Source organism: Lathamus discolor, chromosome Z (assembly GCF_037157495.1).
Source record: "Lathamus discolor isolate bLatDis1 chromosome Z, bLatDis1.hap1, whole genome shotgun sequence".
In the NCBI taxonomy this organism is placed as follows: domain Eukaryota; kingdom Metazoa; phylum Chordata; class Aves; order Psittaciformes; family Psittacidae; genus Lathamus; species Lathamus discolor.
Window position 1 is genome coordinate 55,471,247 of NC_088909.1, and position 20,952 is coordinate 55,492,198.

Below are 20,952 nucleotides of genomic sequence, written 5' to 3' on the forward strand. Positions count from 1 at the left end.
GGGTGATGGCAGCCAGCATTTTCTCACAGGCCTTGTGCAACTGGCTGGAGAATAGGCTGGACTGCCACAGTACTACTGATGCTCTGCCCAAAACTAATTCAGTATTTTAGGACTTGCAAGCCCTCTGAAAATGTCTCAGTAAAAAGCCACCAAACAACAGCAGACCTCGACACAGTGGTTCCAAAGCCTACTAACAACAAACTCCCTTTTCTGGTTTACCATTTTCCACGCTGTGCAGCAGTATTAATCCACAGATCTTTCTCAGAGCCTGGTTGAACAGCACAGCACCGGAGCTAACCCGAACTGGCAATTAATTCTGCTCAAAAAACCCTACAAAAAAACAGAAGCTCTCCCCTACTTGTGCCAAGATGCATTATTTCACCAGTGGCTAGTCAACCTGTATTCAAGGACAGTATTTTTTTTCAGTCCTCTAAGTAAGTATTAGTTGATCTACATCTTATGGAATCATAGAATAGTTATGGTTGGAAAGGACCTCAAGATCATCTAGTTCCAACCCCCCTGCCATGGGCAGGGACACCTCACACTAAACCATCTCACACAAGGCTTCGTCCAACCTGGCCTTGAACACTGCTGGGGATGGAGCACTCACAACCTCCCTGGGCAACCCATTCCAGTGCCTCACCACCCTAACAGGAAAGAATTTCTTCCTTATATCCAATCTAAACTTCCCCTGTTTAAGTTTTAACCCGTTACCCCTTGTCCTGTCACTACAGTCCCTGATGAAGAGTCCCTCCCCAGCATCCCTATAGGCCCTCTTCAGATACTGGAAGGCTGCTATGAGGTCCCCATGCAGCCTTCTCTTCTCCAGGCTGAACAGCCCCAACTTCCTCAGCCTATCTTCATACGGGAGGTGCTCCAGTCCCCTGATCATCCTCATGGCCCTTCTCTGGACTTGTTCCAACAGTTCCATGTCCTTTTTATGTTGAGGACACCAGAACTGCACACAATGCTCTCAAGTGGGGTCTCACAAGAGCAGAGTAGAGGGGCAGGATCACCTCCTTCGACCTGCTGGGTTGGCTTTCTAGGCTGTGAGCGCACACTGAAGTTGGCTCATGTTCCTTTTCTCATCGACCAGCACCCCCAAGTCCTTCTCCGCAGGGCCGCTCTGAATCTCTTCTTTGCCCAAGCTGTAGCTGTGCCTGGGATTGCTCCGACCCAGGTGCAGGACCTTGCACTTGGCACAGTTGAACTTCATAAGGTTGGTATCAGCCCACCTCACAAACGTGTCAAGGTCCCTCTGGATGCCATCCCTTCCCTCCAGCGTATCAACCGAACCACATAGCTTGGTATCATTGGCAAACTTGCTGAGGGCGCACTCAATCCCACTGTCCGTGTCAGCGACAAAGATGTTAAACAAGACCGGTCCCAACACCGATCCCTGAGGGACACCACTCGTTACCGGTCTCCAGCTGGACATTGAGCCATTGACCACAACTCTTTGTGTGAGGCCATCCAGACAGTTCTTTATCCACCAAGTGGTCCACCTATCAAATTGATGTCTCTCCAATTTAGAGACAAGGATGTCATGTGGGACAGTGTCAAATGCTTTGCACAAGTCCAGGTAGATGACATCAACTGCTCTACCCTTGTCCATAAGTTTTGTATCCCCATCATAGAAGGCCATCAAATTGGTCAGTAAGTAAGTCACCTCTTCTTGTTGACAGACAAGAGCATCTAATCCTGACACTACAGAGACATTAAGGCCACTTAGGACACCTCTTCACAGATCAATAATGAGACCTAAAAATTAAACAAGGAGTCCTCCACAGTGTTTGAAGATGGGTCACCATGACTCTCAATAGTTGTCTGTATTCCATAACAACAAGTTCTTGTTCCAGCTGTTTCAATACATCTAAGGTATTTATTGTTGCTAATGCCTGTGTCTCCTTCACTCAGCATCACCTGGGTGCTGGACACCAATTTAGCACAGCTAGGGCCAGCATACTGATCTCATCTTCCATGACTGCCAGGTTGAACATCACAGCATGGTCAACTCTAAGCTTGGTCACCAATGGCCAAATTACTAGAGGAAATAAGTGACCTATCCATCAGTTATCCATCAATAAGTGACCAGATCACCTGTTCTGTGAGATCTGCTGGCATAAATAAGTGCTTGTAATATCTTAGCCACTCTGTGTTAACTGCAAGGAAGAGAACAGGAGGGCATTCCACAAACAGAACTGTAACACAAGCAAAGTACCCATTAACAGATTTATTTTTTTAGTTTCCATAATCTCAAAAGAACAAGGATACCTAAATTTCCTGACGAAAGTTAAAAAAAGCCATCCAGAGGAAGCTGGGAACCCCCAGGTGTTATTAACCTGTTCTTTGCTCCATGATACTGATTTAAAAAAATCCCTCTTGCTGAGTTCTGGGCTAAATCAGTGGTTAAACATAGCCATGATACATGCCACCAGCTGGCAGAGCTTTTGGCCTGTAGAAAGGAAAAGCAATTCTGACTCATAGAAAGGTTCAAGTTTCTAGTAAATCTGTTAAAGCTCTGATGAAGTTCAGCTGTTTTAAGGCAGTATTTTTGTATAGCTTTAGGAAGCAGCCCTCAAGTTCTTCAGGAGCAAATCAACTGACATATACTTACACTTATTAGTCCAATTAACAGAAGTTATCATTGCCAAATGTCCAGCAAAAAGACTGAAACATACATTTTGATTAATGAGTTAAAAGCACTTAACAGAATCATTCTCCTCTGCCAGTCCCCAGGAATGTGACCTTCAGACTTTTACAATGGCTTTCCCAAGATTTTCTCCTTTTAACATTCCAATGAAAGCTGCTGGCATGTTTTCAAATCCTTCAGTGACTTGTTCGTGGCACTTCACTTTTCCCTGTCAAAAGTAAGAAAGCAAATTGCTGAGTTTTCATTCACCAGCTGCCTAGTTTTTACCATCTCCAGGAGACTAATGTGCAACCAAATTTCCTCCAGCTTGTATGTTTCATCTGAAACATGCAAGCTGGCATGCACCAGGGTAACTTCTCTAAAGCAGGTAGGCTGTTAAGCTATTGTGAGGACCTGCTTTTGTTGCAAGACCTCCTACTTGGAGTTAGAACAGGGAGCAAAAGTCACTACTATAAAAAACACGACAGGACAGATACGGTGCTACTTGGTCCCCAAACAATGTACAGCTAGGGGATTATTTCCCCAAAGCGAGGCCTGTCTCTACCCTTAGGGAAGCATGGAATTGCAAATCCAATTGATCAAAAGCCAAGCCATCCGAAATACTCAGGTAGAGGTTTTTAGGCTTTAGTGCTTAAACTCACAAGCTTTTCACAGCCGTGAACAAAGTGTTAAACTCAGCCTCCATTTAGAGAAGTAAAATTTAGCAAATTTGCTATAAAGTCCCTTTCAAGACAAGCTCCCAATTACATAAAAAACATCCATTCTTGCCAGTAATTTCAGTGTACCACTACAATGGAAATCCCTGCTCGTACTACAAATGAAAGAGGACTTTTTAATGAGAAATAGAATCACAGAATGGTTTGGGTTGGAAGGAACCTTAAAGATCATCTAGTCCAACTCCCCTGCCCATGGCAGGGATGGGACACCTTCCACTCAACCAGGGTGCTCAAAGCCCCATCCAGCCTGGCCCTGAACACTGCCACGGATCCACAACTTCTCTGGACAACATGTTCCAGTGCCTCACCACCCTTGCAGTAAAGAATTTCTTCCTAATATCTAATATAAATCTACCCTCTTTCAGTTTAAAGTCATTCCCCTTGTCTCATCACTACATGGCCTTGTAAAAGTCCCTCTTGAGCTTTTCTCTAGGCCTCCTTTAGGTACTGGAAGGCTGCTCCAACATCTCTCCAAAGCCTTTTCTTCCCCAACTCCCAACTTCCCCAAAGCCCAACTCCCTCAGCCTGTCTCCATAGGAGAGGTGCTCCAGCCCTCTGATCATCTTCATGGCCTCCTCTGGACTCACACTCCAGCAGGTCCATGTCCCTCTTGTGTTGAGTGCTCCAGGGCTGAATGCAGTACTGCAGGTGTGGTCTCACCACAGCAGAGGGGCAGGATCACCTCTCTCAACCTGCTGGTCACGCTACTTCTGATGCAGCCCAGGACACGGTTGTCTTAATGGGCTGCAAGCGCACACTGCCAGCTCATGTTGAGCTTCTCAGCAACCAACAACCGAAGTCCTTCTCCCTCAGGGTGCTCTCAATCCATTCTCTACCCAGCCTGTATTTGTTCTTGGAATGGAATAGAGGAATTATTCTAAAGGGAAACTCTTCATTGCCAGAGAAGTGTTTTGAATTACTCTGTCAGCATCCTTTTTCAAAGCTTATGTGTATTCTGGAATATATCTAAGTCTACAAGCTAATATTGCAGGTCTCAACAAAGCAGAAGGGATCAGGTATGTTCACTGTGGTTCGACTGTCCCCAAAAGGTTCAAAGATCAAGTCAGCTGGAAGAAAAGTATCATGCTGGGGCCTCACCTCATCAGCTATGACAAGAGACCCCTTGCAAAGAGGGAAGCTATGGTGTGAGTACACCTAACAAAAACCTACACTTTCTTCCTTACCTCCATGACCCACTTTAGCAGTGCCTTCAGACCTTCCTCCCAGCGGTGACTCCAGCTGGTCACAAGAAACCCTTCCATTCGAAGTTCTTTGAAGATCATTGGCATCTGCACATAAGGCCCTGCAAGAGAAATGAATGAGCAAACCACATGCAGTAAGTTTCATTTAAAATAAGAACCAATGGATAAAGCGAGCTTTTAGCCCATGCAGAACACTGAATCACTTTGATCCAGGCAGAGCCAACTGCTATTTTTTCCAAACAGAATTTCCAGGACAAAAGATCAAGAATTCATGGACAGACAGCTTCCCAGAAAACAGGCCTAATCTGTAAAGCTGTGGGGCTAAACACCCAATAGTTCTGAAAAGTTTCATTCTGCAGTGGCCTCAGCTTCACCTGAGGGCTTCAGGTAGATCCTGGAAATACTGTTTTGGCAGCTTGTTTGAGAGTTTGCCACGCTCTCATGCTCCTCCTAAGTATCAAAAAAGCTAAACACATTAAAAAGAACCAGTTCCCGCAGTCATAAAATGTGTGGTAGTGTCCCCACTCTCAAAAGCCTGTCCCATTTTTAAAGTGGTATGGCCGACTAAAGCAAGTCAGTTGTCAAAGAGAATTCAGACTACATATTTCGTCTGGAAGGCAAATTTGGAAAACTTAATGCTATTCAATAATGCTATTGAATATTCATCTCAGCCTCATTTCCCAGCAGTTTTACCCGTAGCTGAAATCCTACAAAACAAAAAAAATCCCCCCCCCAAATTAAAAACTAACACCCCCCCCCCAAAAAAAAACCCAACAACAAATACATAAATAAATAAATAAAGACAATAATCAATAACAAATTCCAACCCTAAGCTGCCTCATCTAACAACCTGAGGGATATCCATTCTCTTGTCTAAAAGTATGTACTGTGTAAATGGCATCATGCCACCACACCTGCCTTCTACTAATCTGTATCTGCTTAGAGCCCTGGGGTATTCTGTTTTAAACAGTTTAGTCTCTCCTTCATTTCTAATCAGCTGATGTTCTCCATCTGATACCAGTGTGCACAAAGGAGTATGAGTGCATGTACACACAGTGTGTTAACACTGCCACCATCCCAGAGCAGTGGTTAGTTAGCTAACCAAATGTACATACACACGTACACTCAGTATGCAGAAACAACCAATAAAACCTTAAGAGACTCCCATTACAACTTTCTCTCTACCATCACCAAAAAGGAAACAAATTTAAACATGAGAAAGCAGGCCCACACCTTTCTGAGGCACAGAGTCATTGTACTGAGAGATGGCTCCACAGACTGCAATCCTTCCATATTTCTTCATATGGCTGATAGCAACACTGGCAAATTCTCCACCCACCTACAGGATCCAAAGTGTGCACAGCATTAGAGACAATCCAATGTTAGGCACTGACTGCCAAAAAATGCCAATCTTGCATTGTTGCACCAACAGGTTCAGTCAAGTGGTGTAGATGGAAGCTCCACTACTTCAAAAGCTCAGTAGCTGCAGAAACTCTTACAGTTAGTTAGACACAATCCCACTCTTCTAAAAATTGGTTACGAACACAGGGAATTTGGTTTAGTTCTGAATTTGCTTCACAAAATTGGCAGGATCCTTCCTCGTAAGGGGCACATCTAGGGTTATTAGGAAGGACCACCTCTGCTTTTCCTCCACACCAGTCTGCACGTTTATCTCTTTACATCATGGTGATGTAAAGTTTTTACTTTATGATTCTCTGTGCTGTGCTCGGAAGCTCTTAATGGAGAAAAACTGTGAGAAAATTTACTGCTGGGGATACCTCTGCACAAAAGTTGGAAGTGAGAGGGAAGGAAGCAGACAAGACCATAAAACTGATTTAAGACCTTAGCAGCACAGGACATGAAATTTGGAAGGGTAAGTAAGGCAAAGCAACGAGGAGCTCTTCCCACATGGGCAAGCACTTTGTCCTGACACCATGCATTCACAACTGCCAGTGGGTGCTTTGCAATCCACACAGGATGACACGGGCCTCATCCCTGCAACAGCAGACATACTGCTGAGAGACAGACAAGGAACAATAACGCCTGCCCTTTTAAATCAGGTAGCTAGCCAGCCAGTTTTAGGCCAGTATCTCAGCTAAAACCCCTGTACCAGGTATTATATTACCAGTTATAATGCACATATTAGCTATGCTAGGAAATCAGAAAAGCCAGGGCTTGTTCTCTGGCTTGAAGGCAAATTGACATAGTTTGAATACAACCTTACTGTGAAACTCTCTTAGCTTCCCAAACAAGATGGTCACATTCAAACAGCTAACTCGAACAGTCCACAGTCCATGTTAACTCCAGCTGCACTTGGGAGAAGTCAGAAACCCTCTCCGAGTCACCCCATAAGAGCAGTAAGCTCTTACAGAGACCATTTCTCAATTAGATGGAATTCAGTATCGTGTTCCTGTTACAGTCTTCAATTAGATGTATAGAAAATTGAATTCTTGCTATAGTTTAAGGAAAATGACAGTCTGCTCAGGGCAAGACCCTCTCTCTGAACTCACATTGTCAAAGAAACAGTCATAGCCATCAGGAGAGGCTTTACGCAGTGCTTCATCCAGAGATGTAACAGTCTTGTAATTAAAGGCTTCATCAAAGCCTATTTTTTTCAGATAGGCAACCTTCTCATCTGAGCCAGCACAGCCAACAACTTTGCAACCCTGCAAGTAAAGGAGAGAAGCATTTCTAAACATCTGCTCACAAGACAGGCTGACACAGAGTACTCACCATACGAGTTCCTAAGCTCCAGAAAACATTCAACTAGCTTTGATACATATTCAGGAGCTTGCCCCATCTCAAGACCTTACTGCAGGCATGCCTTCAGGGATGCTTGCCCTCCTGATCATTCATTCTTCCCCTGTCTACCAGGTGAGCTTTCCAAGCAACTCACCCCAATCTTCGCAAGCTGACCCACCACAGAGCCCACAGCACCAGCTGCAGCATTAACCAGCAGTGTCTCCCCTGGCTTCATCTTGCAGACCTCCAGCAGACCAAAATATGCAGTGAGCCTGTGAAGGAAAAGAAAGAATGTTCAGTAAGAAATAAAAGATGGCCAGACAGAAGAGATGTGACTTGACCACAGTGAACCAAAATATTGTCACAAACAGAACAGGATTTTGTTTTCCTCATTCTTTATGAAATGCAAAAATTAACCCAACCTTCTTAATTATTCTTTTTTATGGCCATCCCAGGAAAAGAAAAAAACAAACCCAGACACACTACCAGGAAATAGGATGCTGTGTCAGAAGTCTACCTCAGATGAAAACAGCTTTCCTTACTAGCCAAAAGGAGAAACATAGAGAGAATGCTGTAAGGTGACAACTCAACTACCCACTGTAAGAAAGAGTAAATCCAAGCTAGACACAGGACAGTAGCCTGCTGGTATCTACCAGATTGAGGTAAAGATTAAATGATACTCATCATATATCACGCCAAAAAATGGTGGCAAAACTTGGCCGAACTGATGGCCACATTGCTCCTGATGACAGCTGTGCACAGCTATCATTCCTGGGTCAATAGTAATCTGTAGGAGCTACTAAAGTTTAGATCAAGCTTTACTAAAAAGCACATTAAAGATTGAAACAGATTCTTTCCAGCTTCTCCTGGATCCTCTTCCTACCTTATTGCAACTCCTCAAGGAAAGGCACCATAATCTGCAAGGCAAATCTCCTTCAGCCTAGGGGATGGGCCAAATTTCAGGCCGTCTCAGGCAAAGGGCACCCTGAAGCACACGTTTTTTACCAGAGTGAGCAGACAACATGCTGGTAAAACAAGACAAGGGGCATACAGGCAGGCAGAAACATTCTGCCCAGCAAAATCCAGGGGAGAGTTGCCTTTGCATGTCAAAACTCACCCTGGCATTCCAATCGTCCCAAGAGCTAGAGATCTGGGGAGCGATTCTGGCCAACCAGAAGGAAGGGCTTGTAGGTCTTTTCCATCAGAGATGAAATGGGTTCTCCAGCCACTTCTAGCCACAACAAAGACCCCCACTGTGAAAGCAGGATTCTTGCTTTCTACAATTCTGTTTAGAAGAAAAAGAAAAAAAAGAAAAAAAGAATACCTGTCAGAGACAAATAATTACTGTCTCTTCCCTCCTTTATTCCTATTGACCTATCATGCAGGAGAAAAGAAATATTTCACATCAGGACATTTAGCTAGTACCCCTCACCACCAGAGAGATACCAGGAAAGATGATTTTAGCCTCAGCCCTGCCCATAACAAATTGAACGTTCCCACATGGATGTGACTTTTTTTTTTTTTTTAACTAGCACCAGTCCAGTATGAATTCAGGCTAGCTAGGCTACTGTGAGTTAGAAGACAGAAAAGAGGATGCTAGGATTAAACAATGGAAAAGCAAGATGTTACAGATAGGCTATAATAAGCAGTCCCCTTCTCAGACAATCTGCACCTCATTTAAATGTTGAAGATCCTGAAGATGGAACCTCTTGGGGTAACAAAACCAGAGAGAAAGCAGTATCTAATAACAGGGAGAAATTCATACTTGTGGTGTCTCTATGCCAAATAAAAATTCAACTTTCTTAGCCCAACAAGAAAACTACATTGTGAAAGGGTAGGTAAGAAGCTTTGATATAATGGGAACAGTTGGCCTTCTGTTCAGCAGACTTGGTTAATTTATGCCAACCTTCAGTGTTCCTGCAGAGAAACACAAGAGTCAAAGTCCACAGATGTTACTGAGCAGCAACTTATAGGCAGCACAGCAGGAAAAGACTGACAAAGGGAACATCTGTGTAGCTGAATTACTACAAGCTTAGGAATGGATGGATTTAACCTTTAAATAAAAAATAAATAAAAATGCAATTAGATAATCCTTTGGCTACAGCTGTGTCTTAGGCGACACTGAACTTTCTCAGCTGGAGTAGATAGCATGCATGGTTTTGGGCATGCAATTTTACTAGCACATCAGATTTTAAAATGTGAAGTTGACACCTACAGCAAGTACAGTGGTCAGTCCTTCACACCTCTGCTTGAAAAATATCCTTTGAAAACTTTATCACCAGAAATAACATACAGATCGTGTCAGAGATCTAAATGATCTCCAAGAAGGCAGAAGAGGTTCTCAGAGGAAAAACACATTCCAACCCATTACAGACAAGAATACAGTTGCAGAAATACGTAGACTCAAGTCAAGAAAAGGTAATGCAGACCTCAGATGTCTCAGATGTCAGTCTATTCCTTCTAGATCTGCCATGTGTATGGATAACAAGAACTGAAGATCTTACCTGGCAACCTGTGTGCCTATCATTATGTCCCCTTCCTTCATGTCCCTTCGACTGTAAGGTCTGTAATGCAGGCAGAGATGACTTACTGTAAACAACTTTTAATGATGTTCCAGATATAGTAATAGCACTGACTCAGAAAGAGATCATAAACAGTAAGCTGATGATCGCAAAGACTTTGCCATTGTAAAGACATAACTGGATGTTCTCCATAGCCAGCTACTTAGCATTCCATCTTGACCAAATACTGGGCTAGAGTGGTGGCGACACAATAGCATGGTCCATCACTACAAGAAGGCTGGGACTCCAAAGAACCATCTCTGACACTAGGGTCTACCAGGCTTCTCCAAACTAACCAGTCTCTCTGTGCTTGAACTACCACCTAGTAATGTGGGCATATCAGCAATTTCCTACTTAGAATATGTATCCTGAAGTACAAGGTTGCTAAGGTAAGTGAATCACCTACTGCAAAACAGCTGCAGTCTCATCTGACCCTTCTGCATTCCAGTAGAAGAGACATCACAAGGAACAGCAGCAGAGTCCGAGAAAAGTCTAGGGCTGCAGCATTGTTATCCTAATGTCTGGCTAAATCTGGCACAGCTCTATATTTGGAGTCTTGTAATTTACACACATTTTATAAAAAAACCACAGATGACATCTGGGGCTCTGACAACAGGGGCTACTCCTGGTACATTGTCTTTTGACGTTTAAGTGGGAGATCAAACGAGGTAACCTCAGCCAGCAATTTAAAAATAAGAAAGATATACCTCATGTAAGGATCAACACTGAGAAACACTGATTCAAGCAGCAACTCTGTAACAAAAGACAAAGCAAATTCCTGGGCATCAGCAGTACAATAAAGCATGGTTTCCACAAGTCAGTCTTCCAACAAAGTGACAGGAATTCCTGACAGCCCAAACCACACATATCCTGTCATCCTTTAGGGAAAAAACTACCAGAAACAACCACTACATTTATTAGCTTTCTCTGGATTATCTCTGTGCTGTTACAAAAGACACTTTATGTAATATCTCTTCAGGAGGCTATCTTCTTTTCAACCCTGTTTTTCTTTATCTGCCTCCTTACTTTATAGATGGCTCAAGAGGCTAGACACTTCAAGCAACGCACCACCTTACTTTCGACTCATATACAAAATGCCTTCCCACGATTCAACCAGCAGAGGGTAGTAAGAAACCTTGGCACGGGTCGAATACAAACACTGCCGCCTTAACGGAAAGACTTTTCTAGATAGCCTAATGCACATTACTGTTTCTAGGTTTTGGAAATTATACTGCTAAATTTTACATGCTCATTCACACAGCAGTTTTAGCTATTCCTCTCCACCCAATAATACTTTCCATTGCCTGTGCCGAAGTGGTCTAGCTAGTACAAGCTAGAAACATATTCCGATAAAAAATATTTCCCCATTACTCAGTGTGAGATTGAAGAACAGTCAAGGCCATGTAGCATAACAAGAAAGACCATCTCCCTTAAAAGTGTTACTCTAGTATGAAGTTATGCTCTTCTTGCTGTAGAGATTAAAATGGGAAGGAAGATACTATTCCATGTTCTTAAACACCCGCAGGCTTGAAATTTAGAAGTACACATGCTATGAAAACACTTGAAAGCATATGTAAGAAGAAATCACCTTTCAAATCTTTAAGCTGTAAACGTAACTATGTATTTGGTGAACCAGAGTAAATTTTGTAAAGGACAAATGGTGGGTAAGGTTCAAGACAGCATCGTATGTGTCCATGTGAAGCCAAATTGCATGTGTCCACGTGAACCCAAAATCTAGGTTTATTCTTTAATCATAAGCTCTTGCATAAAACGTTATGATACTCCCTACTCTTTTCAAAAGAGAGAAACACAGGATAAAACCTGTGCATTTTTTCCTCTTTATTCACTTTCTCTTGCTGTCACAACAGGTCAAATGTAACAGATAAACACTGGCAATAAAATACGTGTTGAATGCAGACAGAAGTCTTGCCTTTTTGCTTCTTAAAATGAAAGATCAGCCCCTAAGGCCTTCCAGCCACAGGCTCATTCTCACCCCGGTCACTCTGCTGTGCCCCAGCACTATCCTCATTTCCTTCCCTATCAGCATGAAAAACTCCAATGAAAGCCTACATCTGGAGGCTACTATCTTCTTCAACCTTCTCCAAAGGATTTTGCAAAATAGCTTAAATTCTTTCACCAGTAAAAGCATGTTTAGTTTTTACTACAGTTAGCTCTTCATTTGCTCTGTGTCACAGTTCACTTCCCTCTTTCCAAATTAAACAAATACTGTTTCCTTGTGGATGTTGTTTTTGAGGGCATATTGCTTCAGCGATTATTACTTCAGCAATTTTCTCCAGTAAGCCTGATCTGCAAACACATTAAAATGCTTTTGCCATCGGGCACCACATGTGATTAGGCAGTGTGAGACTGTGAAGGGCATACTGCAGCTGCAGCATGATGGAGTTGGAAGAGCTCAGGCACTGACATTTAAGAATGTTATCACACGGCAGTGTTTTAAAACTCATCAAACACAGCGGCATACATGTTCTTGAGCAATTGCCCTTTCTGTTGAGGTACAGGGCTTGCCAAAAACCATGACAACCCATTTTTGAAAATCTAAGCCAGAGAAACAAACAGTTGTGCAGATGCAAAGCCATTCCTCAGCAGTCAGACAAACTTCAGAATAAGTAAAACCAGACAGCATCCACTTACCTCCATCCTTTAGCTTTGGCAGCTCTATCTTTTTCAGGTCGAAGTCACTGGTTTTGGGGAAACCCTCAAAATGCTTCTTCAGTACCCACACCTTGGCAGTAACCATCCTGTGCAACAAACACCACAGCAAAAGAGTGCTTGCCAGAAATGCCCAAAGGTGCTAGTTTGCTCACAAGGGCCATTTAGACTTCATGAATCCGAACAGTATCTTAATAACATGCCATCACACAAGACAGCATCTGCTTCCATTCTGTGGCAGTTTTACTGGATCAAAAGAAAATCAGAAAAGCCCCCCTCATCACCTAAGCAACCCAGAGTTTCCTGTGACCTGCCCAACCTCCCTGCCTGCTGGCAGAAAGCCCTGGTGTGAGAAGTCAGCCCCAGCAAGACATAAAGCTCCCACTCCAATGAAACTGAAGAAGAAAAACCTAGTCTAAGGGAAAAAAAAAAAAAAATCCTGTAAGAAAGAAAAATAAACCACTTAAACTTACTCTTTTTCCCCAATCAAATGGCATGAGTACTGAATCTAAACTTTTACAAGCTTGAATCAAAGTGCAAGTGAGAACTGCAAATTTAAGACTTCTTTCCATAACACCCCATGCATTGAAATGCTTCTCCAAGCTTAGGGCTTGGAACTGGGAGAAACAGTCACCAGCATTTTCCATACACGATGGAAACAAACTAATGACTTGCATTTGTTTTACCCTCACAACCCCTTTTTCCTTCCTAGAAGCAAGCACATCAACAAGGGCAAAGAAAGAGAAGTTTATACTTAGAGCAGACAGGTGGAAAACTGTGTCTTCTGCTGACAAGGCCAGTCAGTAACTTTCTGACCAAGAGTCAGTTGGCAGCTGGACTCTTGCAGTCACACACACCTCCAAAAAGAGAGAACATCTGCTTTTATCGACAGAGCAGGCACTGCCCTCAGTCCATTTCCTCAGGAGCAAGTGTAAACCTTTGTAAACATGGTACAGGACACACCCAGCAGGATTAATCTTTCACCTACTGAGATCATCCTTACGGACTGCTCAAATTCAGTGTCCAGACAGTTGGTGAAATGCTCTGCAATATGCCAAGCTAAATACACAAAACCCACAGTCCTAGAAACCACAAAATACTGCAGTCTGTAGACCAAGGCTATTCTCTGGAGCAGAAAGCCTCTTCGAATCACATTTTACCAGTCAAGCCCTAAAATTCTTAGAGTTCTGCCACCGAGGAAAAAATATCTTATTAAAAATGAATATAAAATTAATCATCCAATCCATCATTTAGTACAGCGAAATGATCCATACATACGCCACTTGTGTATGCTCTGACATCTTCACTGTTCCCAGAGCACGCACGAAAGGATCAGAGCTCGTGTGGCTATGGCTTCTGTATGCTTGGATCTCTGTGCATTGCAGAGCCTCCTTAAGCACCAGTAGCAAGCTTTGGCATTTTGCCTCAACTGTGTTGCAATCGGGCATGTGGCAGGAGAGAAAACTTTGTTCACGGACAGTCTTCAGCTCCCATTTTTCTTGTGAAAGTATTCAAGTAGAATGTGAAGGGTGAGAAGTGTAAAGAGACCAATACTTAGCATCATGTTTAACTACAAAAAACCTGAAGACAAAAGTACTAATTAGGAACAAAGACCTAATAAAAATAAGAAAAACACTTTAAAGACTCACAGGAAAGGACCAAGGAGAACAGGGCAAGCTCTCTGTTTTCTGAGATGAGCCAGCGTTACTCAGGCACAATTTTTTAACTATATGCCTACAACAGTTTCCCAGCGAGAAACAAACACAGCAGAGGTGAAGGGTTTCCTGCATTGAGGAAACTACCCATATCGGGAGATGTAGGTCTTTCAGAAAGTGAAAGAAATGTCATCAAGCTTATTGCCAAAGCACCTGTCATTAATTACGTGACAAGCAAAATGAGCATTCCTCACGTCCCATATACAACTACAAGAATCAGTGTCACGGAAAACTTATCTGCAGCAATTGCCATCTGACCTGCAAACATTAAAATACCCGACGCAGGTAGCACTCCCCCGGCTCTTCCCACTTCCCTCCATGATTCATTTACTTTGGTGTTAACGGTACTTAACCCGTAACAGAAGATGCTGCAACACTGAATCAACAACAAGGTAAATTCAGCAAAGGGGCTTACAGGAGAAAAAGGAGTTCAGAGTAGCACAAAACCAATCCCCCTCTCTAGCTTATACCCACAAGCACTTAGAGGTTTGTCCTAGCAGTGTGTCCTGTGTTCAGACACAGACGCCCAAAGTGTTCCAGCCAGGAACAACAAGGGAATGGGGAGATGGAACAAGGGATGCTGGCTAGCCTGGCAGCTATGGGCTGATGTGCCATTTGTATCCCTATGAAAAATTTATCCTTTTTGTTATACACAGATTTTTCAGCAGAGCAATGATCCCTCCTACAAACAATATGGAAATATTCACTGAACATTTTTTATTACATTTAGGCCTAACTTTGGGAACAGGACAAATTTCCTGCTGACCTCTTCTCACAGCGCTTCAAGACTAGGGATATTTTATTCAGGCTGTAAAACAAAAAGCCCCAAACAGAACACAGCCACATGCTTGATGAATGGATTTACAAACTACTTTCCAGGTTAACAAACAAAGATTATTTAGTATGTTTAGACATAAAATCATAAGAACTGGTAAGAACTATGTTACTTAAGCATATTAAGGAAATCTAAAGCATAAACAGCAGTAATGCAAGATGTGTAGGGTCCAGTAGAAGCATTACTTTACACCCATCATCTCAGCTCCAAAGGCAGTAACCACTGACCTGTAAAGCTACTTTGTTATCAGTGGGTTTGAGTGATACATTTTCAGTATAAAGCGTTTCATAGACTGTTAGAATCATTACAGCAAAAAGGCAGTAAAAACTTAAGAAATGGCAGTCCATGAAAGTGATAAACAAATTATTTAAAAAATAATTCATGTCTAGCAATTCCCAGGAAAAACAAAACCAAACCAAAATGTACAAACAAATAAACAAAAAACCAAACAAACAAAACCAAAGCAAACAAACAAACAAACAAAAACACAAAAAGAAGAAAAAAAAACCCAAGAAACAAACAAAAAAACCAAGGTGGTGCACTCACTTCTGCCTGGTATTCTTATAAAAGAACCATTAAAGCTTTTACTGAAATTGAAGTCCAAGGCAGCATTTAGTCTGATGTTCTTCAAACTCTCCTTGTCCTTTGGTCTAGGCCACCAAGTTATCCCAGAATAAAGGTGAAAACTGGGATCCCACAGTAGATACTAGCAACTGGAAAAGGAAGGTCAGGTATAAAAGAGAGGAGAAGTTTGAAAAATTGAGGGAATCTGACTGGAAGCTGACAAGCTGGTGGTGATACCTGAAATCTGGGAATCTTCACATTGAAGCAGAAGAGTAGCAAAGCTCTCAAGGAAGCATGAATCAAAATAGCAAATTTCACTTTCTGTAACTAACCCCAACTAACATTTGTAACTTGTGTGGCATGGTGTCTAGCAAAAGAGAAGATAACTCTCTTCCTAAAGGAATTTGGTTCATTAAAATGAACCAAATTAAAATTGTGTGTGATTAAAAATCATACCCCCTGAGACTGTTGCCCACTGACACCATTACTCATGGAACATGTATAGTGCAACAAATATATACCATATCTTTAAGCAGAGACAAGAGCATGCAAGAGCAAATGACTGTAGATACAGGCTGTTCCATATATGGAAAACAGTCTCAGTATTTGAAATGTGTGAAAGTGCATAGCTGGCAGGCTGAGGGTGTGATGGCTTCGTGGAATTACTACCTAGCATGTGCCTCTGTGCAGACATGAAATAAACATTACTCTGGGTGTTAGTTGGCTCCCTGCACATTGCGTGAAGAACCCTGATTTGGGGACAAAAATAACCGCCTAAAAGTCTTAGAAAAAATTACTTGCTCCTCCCCCTCTGGCTTAGCTACTATAATACTTTACCAGAAATCATGTTTTTTCCTGTGGTAAAAATACAAGGTAAAGGCAAACCACTCCCACACTACTTCTGGCAGACAATTATATACTGCAAAGAACTGAGCAAGCATGACGCTGCACTATGAAACAATAAAGCTGCAACCTCTCTTCTTTATCCAATGCTATCAAGCCCTGGAAGGAGGTCAAAGATTGGAGGTTAGTAGTCATTGCTACTGCCCCGCACTATGTTACAAGACTGTAATTCCAACAGAGGTTCAACAGTCCTGTAGAGCAATCTCACACGAGGAGGGGAAAAGTAAAGTGAAGACCTGCACAGAAATAGGTCAGCTGGCTTTCAGCTCTCAGAAATTGCACATAAAAGGAGAATCTTAAGAACCAAGTCTGGTAAGCAAGAATAAGCAAGAAGCCCACAGATGGGAAGGAAGACAAGATACTGCAGGTGACCTGGGCTGACAAATCAAGCCAAAGCTTCTTGAGGGCCCGGTCACTGCAAGACACTCTTACACTTGTTTCAAGCACTCTTGTCTACCTCCCACTTTCCTAAATGTTAATACAGTCCAAGCACATGCTGCAGCATCAGCAAATGCAAAATTTCATCCAAGCAGTTCACACATGCTGCAGTACAGGTTTGCTTCTTACATTTGCAGGGACACACCTGTTACTGCACCACAGACAGAAATGTTATGTTTGCTTGATTTTAAGGCTGCCAAAAAAAAACCCCACTTTTTTTTTTTAAGTGCCTTTAGCCTTAAATTTCTAGAAAGCTCTATTTAAATTAAACCCTAAACTTCTGACTACAATGACCAAGCAATTTTATTTTAGGAGAAACAGACATCTCAGGATGGTTATCTGATGTTGTAAAGTTACTGCAAGAGCTCCAGGATTTCCAGCGCCTGTCTTTGACTGCTCCTTCTTTTACTTCTCATAACTTACCTCTACAAAGGTTAAGCACTCCTGTCTCTTGCAGCAAAGTGTAATAGGATAGCCCTATGTGCTCAGAAGGGAAGTTACAAACAAACTTTCAAACATCAGCAATCCCTCTGAGCCCCCCTCCTGAATTTCTGTAATATTACAAGGGCAGATCCATTCTTGCATGAGCTCCTGCTCTTAGCATAAGCAACCAGCTTCTCCCTCAGGAGGGAAACTTGCTGCCCCAGCCCACCTAGCATGCCCAAGACATGCCTGTTATCTATTATCACTCCAATACACCTGTAGTATGAAGAAGACTGAGACAGGCCAACTAAAAGATTAAGGCACAAAGGGGGGGGGGGGGATAAAAATGGAGGGAAGTCAGTGGTCTAAGGTACTGCAGAAGCACAGAGCAGCAATCAGCAGCTGTTGTATCACTGCTTTAGGCAGCAGACAGCATGTGCCAAAAGGAGCCTGAGGACCAATCGATTCCCACAGAGTACACCAGCCTACATAATACTTTACCATTCTGATCTATAGTAAGTGAAAACGAGTGCATCCAGGTGCATCCATGCCTTCCTGGGGCTCTCAGTGCCACCAAGAATGGAGGCAGCCTGGGCTTCAGTGACCATGCCCAGTGGAGTTCACAGTCCTGAGGAATACAGTCCTGGAAAGAGTAAGCTCAGGACCCTGAACTTTGGGAAAGCAAACTTCCTGCTGTTCAAGGAGCTAGCAAACAGGACCTCCAGGAAACTCCCCTTGGAGACAAGGGAGAGAACAGACTCGTCAGCTCTTTAAGGGCATTTTCCATAGAATGCAAGAAATCTCAGTCCCCCGATGTAAGAAATCAGGAAAGGAATGCAAGAGACCAACATGGATGAGTCAGGTGAAGTCCCTGGTGACTGGAAAAAGGGAAACACAGCACCCATTTTTAAAACGGGTAGAAAGGAAGGCCCTAGGAACTACCGACCTGTTGGCCTCACCTCTCTGCCTGTGAAGAGAATGGAACAGATCCTCCTAGAAGCTATGCTAAGGCACATGGAGGTGATTTGAGACAGCCATCACGGCTTCACCAAGGGCAAGTCCTGCCTGACCAACCTAGTGGCCTCATATGATTGACTGACTACGTCAGTGGTCAAGGAAAAAGCTATGGATGTCATCTATCTGGACTCCTATAAGGCCTTTGACATGGTCCTCCCCAGCATTCTTCTCTAAATTGGAGAGATAAAGATTTGATGAGTGAACTGTTCAGCAGATGAGGAATTGTTGGATGGTTTCACCCAGAGTAGTGCTCAGCAGCTCAATGTCCACATGGAGATCAGTGACACATGGTGCACCCTCAGCAAATTTGCAATCAACCCCATTCTTCAATCAAATCCATTCTTCAATCCCCCCTTTTCTTGTCCTATTGCAAATTCTTTTGCAACTGAGTTATTTCATTCTTATTTAAAGTTTCCTGAAGTATTTCCCTGTTTCTACTTGATGCTTAATTTTGTTTCTCTTCCATTCTTCATAGTTCATCATGGATTGTTTTCAACACCAGAAAAAACACTGTACCACACCACAAGTGATTAAGATTTACTTGCTTGAGAAAAAGACAGGCTGCTTGGCCTGCCCTTCCCTCCTGGATGGCCCTCTTAGAACAGGGGAGGCCATCCCTCACATCATGGTCTGGCATGGCATGTGTCCCCACCACTCAACGCCTGCTTGGTTGCAGCCAACAGCAGAGCTTAAGGTTTTTCTTGGTGGTAAATACCACCCAGTCTTGCCCTTGACTATGGTAGGGGGCACCTGGCTAACCTCAGTCCTTGCACCTCGTTGTCAATGCAGAGTTTCACCTGCCTCATCCAGTAACACGTTGCTACTGTGGCAAAGCACACACACATTTACATTAGCAGTGTAACTACTACAGCGTGCAGCAGCATGTTGAAGATGCTGACGGCAGTGTGGGACCAGCCAAAGAAAATTTCCCACCAGTGGTGCTCTTGCACCCTCTTAAGTTGTTCCATTACCTGCTTTATAACACTACTATAGTATTAGAATCTTCCTAGCTTCTGCCTCAGCATTTTCTAGCAGCTGGTGTAAATTTGCATGCTTTAACATCTCTTTTGCAAGTGACAAATCCACAGGATAAAAGGTGTAGTTTCTTATTAGCAACTGGCTAGTAAATACAGGTGGTTTATACACAGAATCACAGCCTCAAATATGAAGAATGGGGTTGACTGAAGAATAGGGTTGATTGAAGAACAGGGCTGTAAATAAGTAACTTCAAGGACCTTAGGCTTTGTTATCAACTATAGAGATAAGGAAATGGCTAAGATAAGCATTGCCCAAGAACTGGCCAGAACCAGGCTGGTGGTTATTGACATACCAACGATCCTAAAAACAAGTGATAAAGATATGAAGAAATAACCACTAGGGGTCACAAAGCCCACTACCACTTAGTGTGCATGTGGGAGAAATTCTAGAACTATGATGTAATGTATAAGTAACTCAATGAATATGTATACAATCTAATGAACATGTATGTTTAAGAACAATGTAATCACAGGCTGGTTGATGCTCGGATGAGACACGTTAGGAGGAGCTATTTCACGTGCCTCTGGGCACCCCAACAAAGAATACCTGCTTGTCAACTTAAAGTTTGTTGGCCAGTTCCTGGAGATTTCTCCGAATCAGATCACAGCAAGATTGTTGGATAGGCATGGATAGATCTGGAAATGCAGGGTAGTGAGGCTGAAGTACAGAACTACACATTTTTAATTTTAATGTAACTTAAATTACATTACACATGTACACATGCAGGCTTAAATTATAGGTTTAAACTAACAATAATGTGTATGACTTTAACATAGTAAAATACAGCAAGTTGTTTTAACTTGCTGACACATAGGGAGTAAGGAACATCCAGCTGATGTAACATCACGCTGCTGGTAACAACTAAGGAGGTAGTAAATACGAACAAAGATGCTAACCTTCAAGGGAACAGAGACTAAAACAGAACAGAGCCGAGGACATACACCACTGCTACCTCACCACTGGGACCTTGCGAGCATGCGCAAGCATTGAAGTCAGTCAGTGAACACGCTCAGGACTGTCGGCGACCACCAGAGACCCCCCACTCAGCAAGAAAACGCGTGTGTAATTAGAATGCAAATATTATAATTAGTTTATGGAAATATAATAAATATATAAATAATTTCCTGGAAAAGCTGGGGAAAAAAAATCCTGGTTTCTTTTACCGTCTTTTGCGGTAATACAAAGGCACTTCTCGCGGTAGTGGCAAGCTCCTGCTACATAACCCCACACTAACGCCGAACCGCCTGCTCACCCATCCCTCCTCCCTTAGGGGCCGCGGTTCTTTTCCCTCACGGGAACAAACCTCGCCATTTTATTCTCCCCCGGGGCCGCGGTGGCATAAATCCAACTCCCTTCCCTCACGGGACCGGAACTCCCCGTTCCCCTCCCATCCCCGCCCCGGCCACAGCCCACCTCCGCCTATCGTGAGGGGGCCTTTCCTAGCAGCGCCCTCTCGCCGCCGCCTGACCTGCGGC

At 43.1% G+C, this 20,952-nt stretch overlaps 1 protein-coding gene across 6 annotated transcripts; it reads right to left on the bottom strand.

The window, feature by feature from the left end:
- Positions 1 to 2,218: 2,218 nt before the first annotated feature.
- Positions 2,219 to 20,950, bottom strand: PTGR1 (prostaglandin reductase 1). 6 transcript variants are annotated; one of them, XM_065661191.1, is made up of 10 exons: positions 20,891 to 20,950; positions 12,527 to 12,633; positions 10,582 to 10,627; positions 9,818 to 9,877; positions 8,431 to 8,598; positions 7,468 to 7,585; positions 7,082 to 7,237; positions 5,805 to 5,910; positions 4,554 to 4,672; positions 2,219 to 2,861 (listed from the first exon to the last, which is right to left on the bottom strand). In XM_065661191.1, exons 2-10 carry the CDS (start codon positions 12,630 to 12,632, stop codon positions 2,751 to 2,753), a joined length of 990 nt encoding a protein of 329 aa, XP_065517263.1. In that variant the 5' UTR covers position 12,633; positions 20,891 to 20,950; the 3' UTR covers positions 2,219 to 2,750. The 6 variants fall into 6 exon arrangements, with proteins under 6 accessions (XP_065517263.1, XP_065517258.1, XP_065517257.1 ...); XM_065661186.1 differs by lacking the exon at positions 20,891 to 20,950 and adding an exon at positions 20,781 to 20,853; XM_065661185.1 differs by lacking the exon at positions 20,891 to 20,950 and adding an exon at positions 13,823 to 13,923.
- Positions 20,951 to 20,952: the final 2 nt, after the last annotated feature.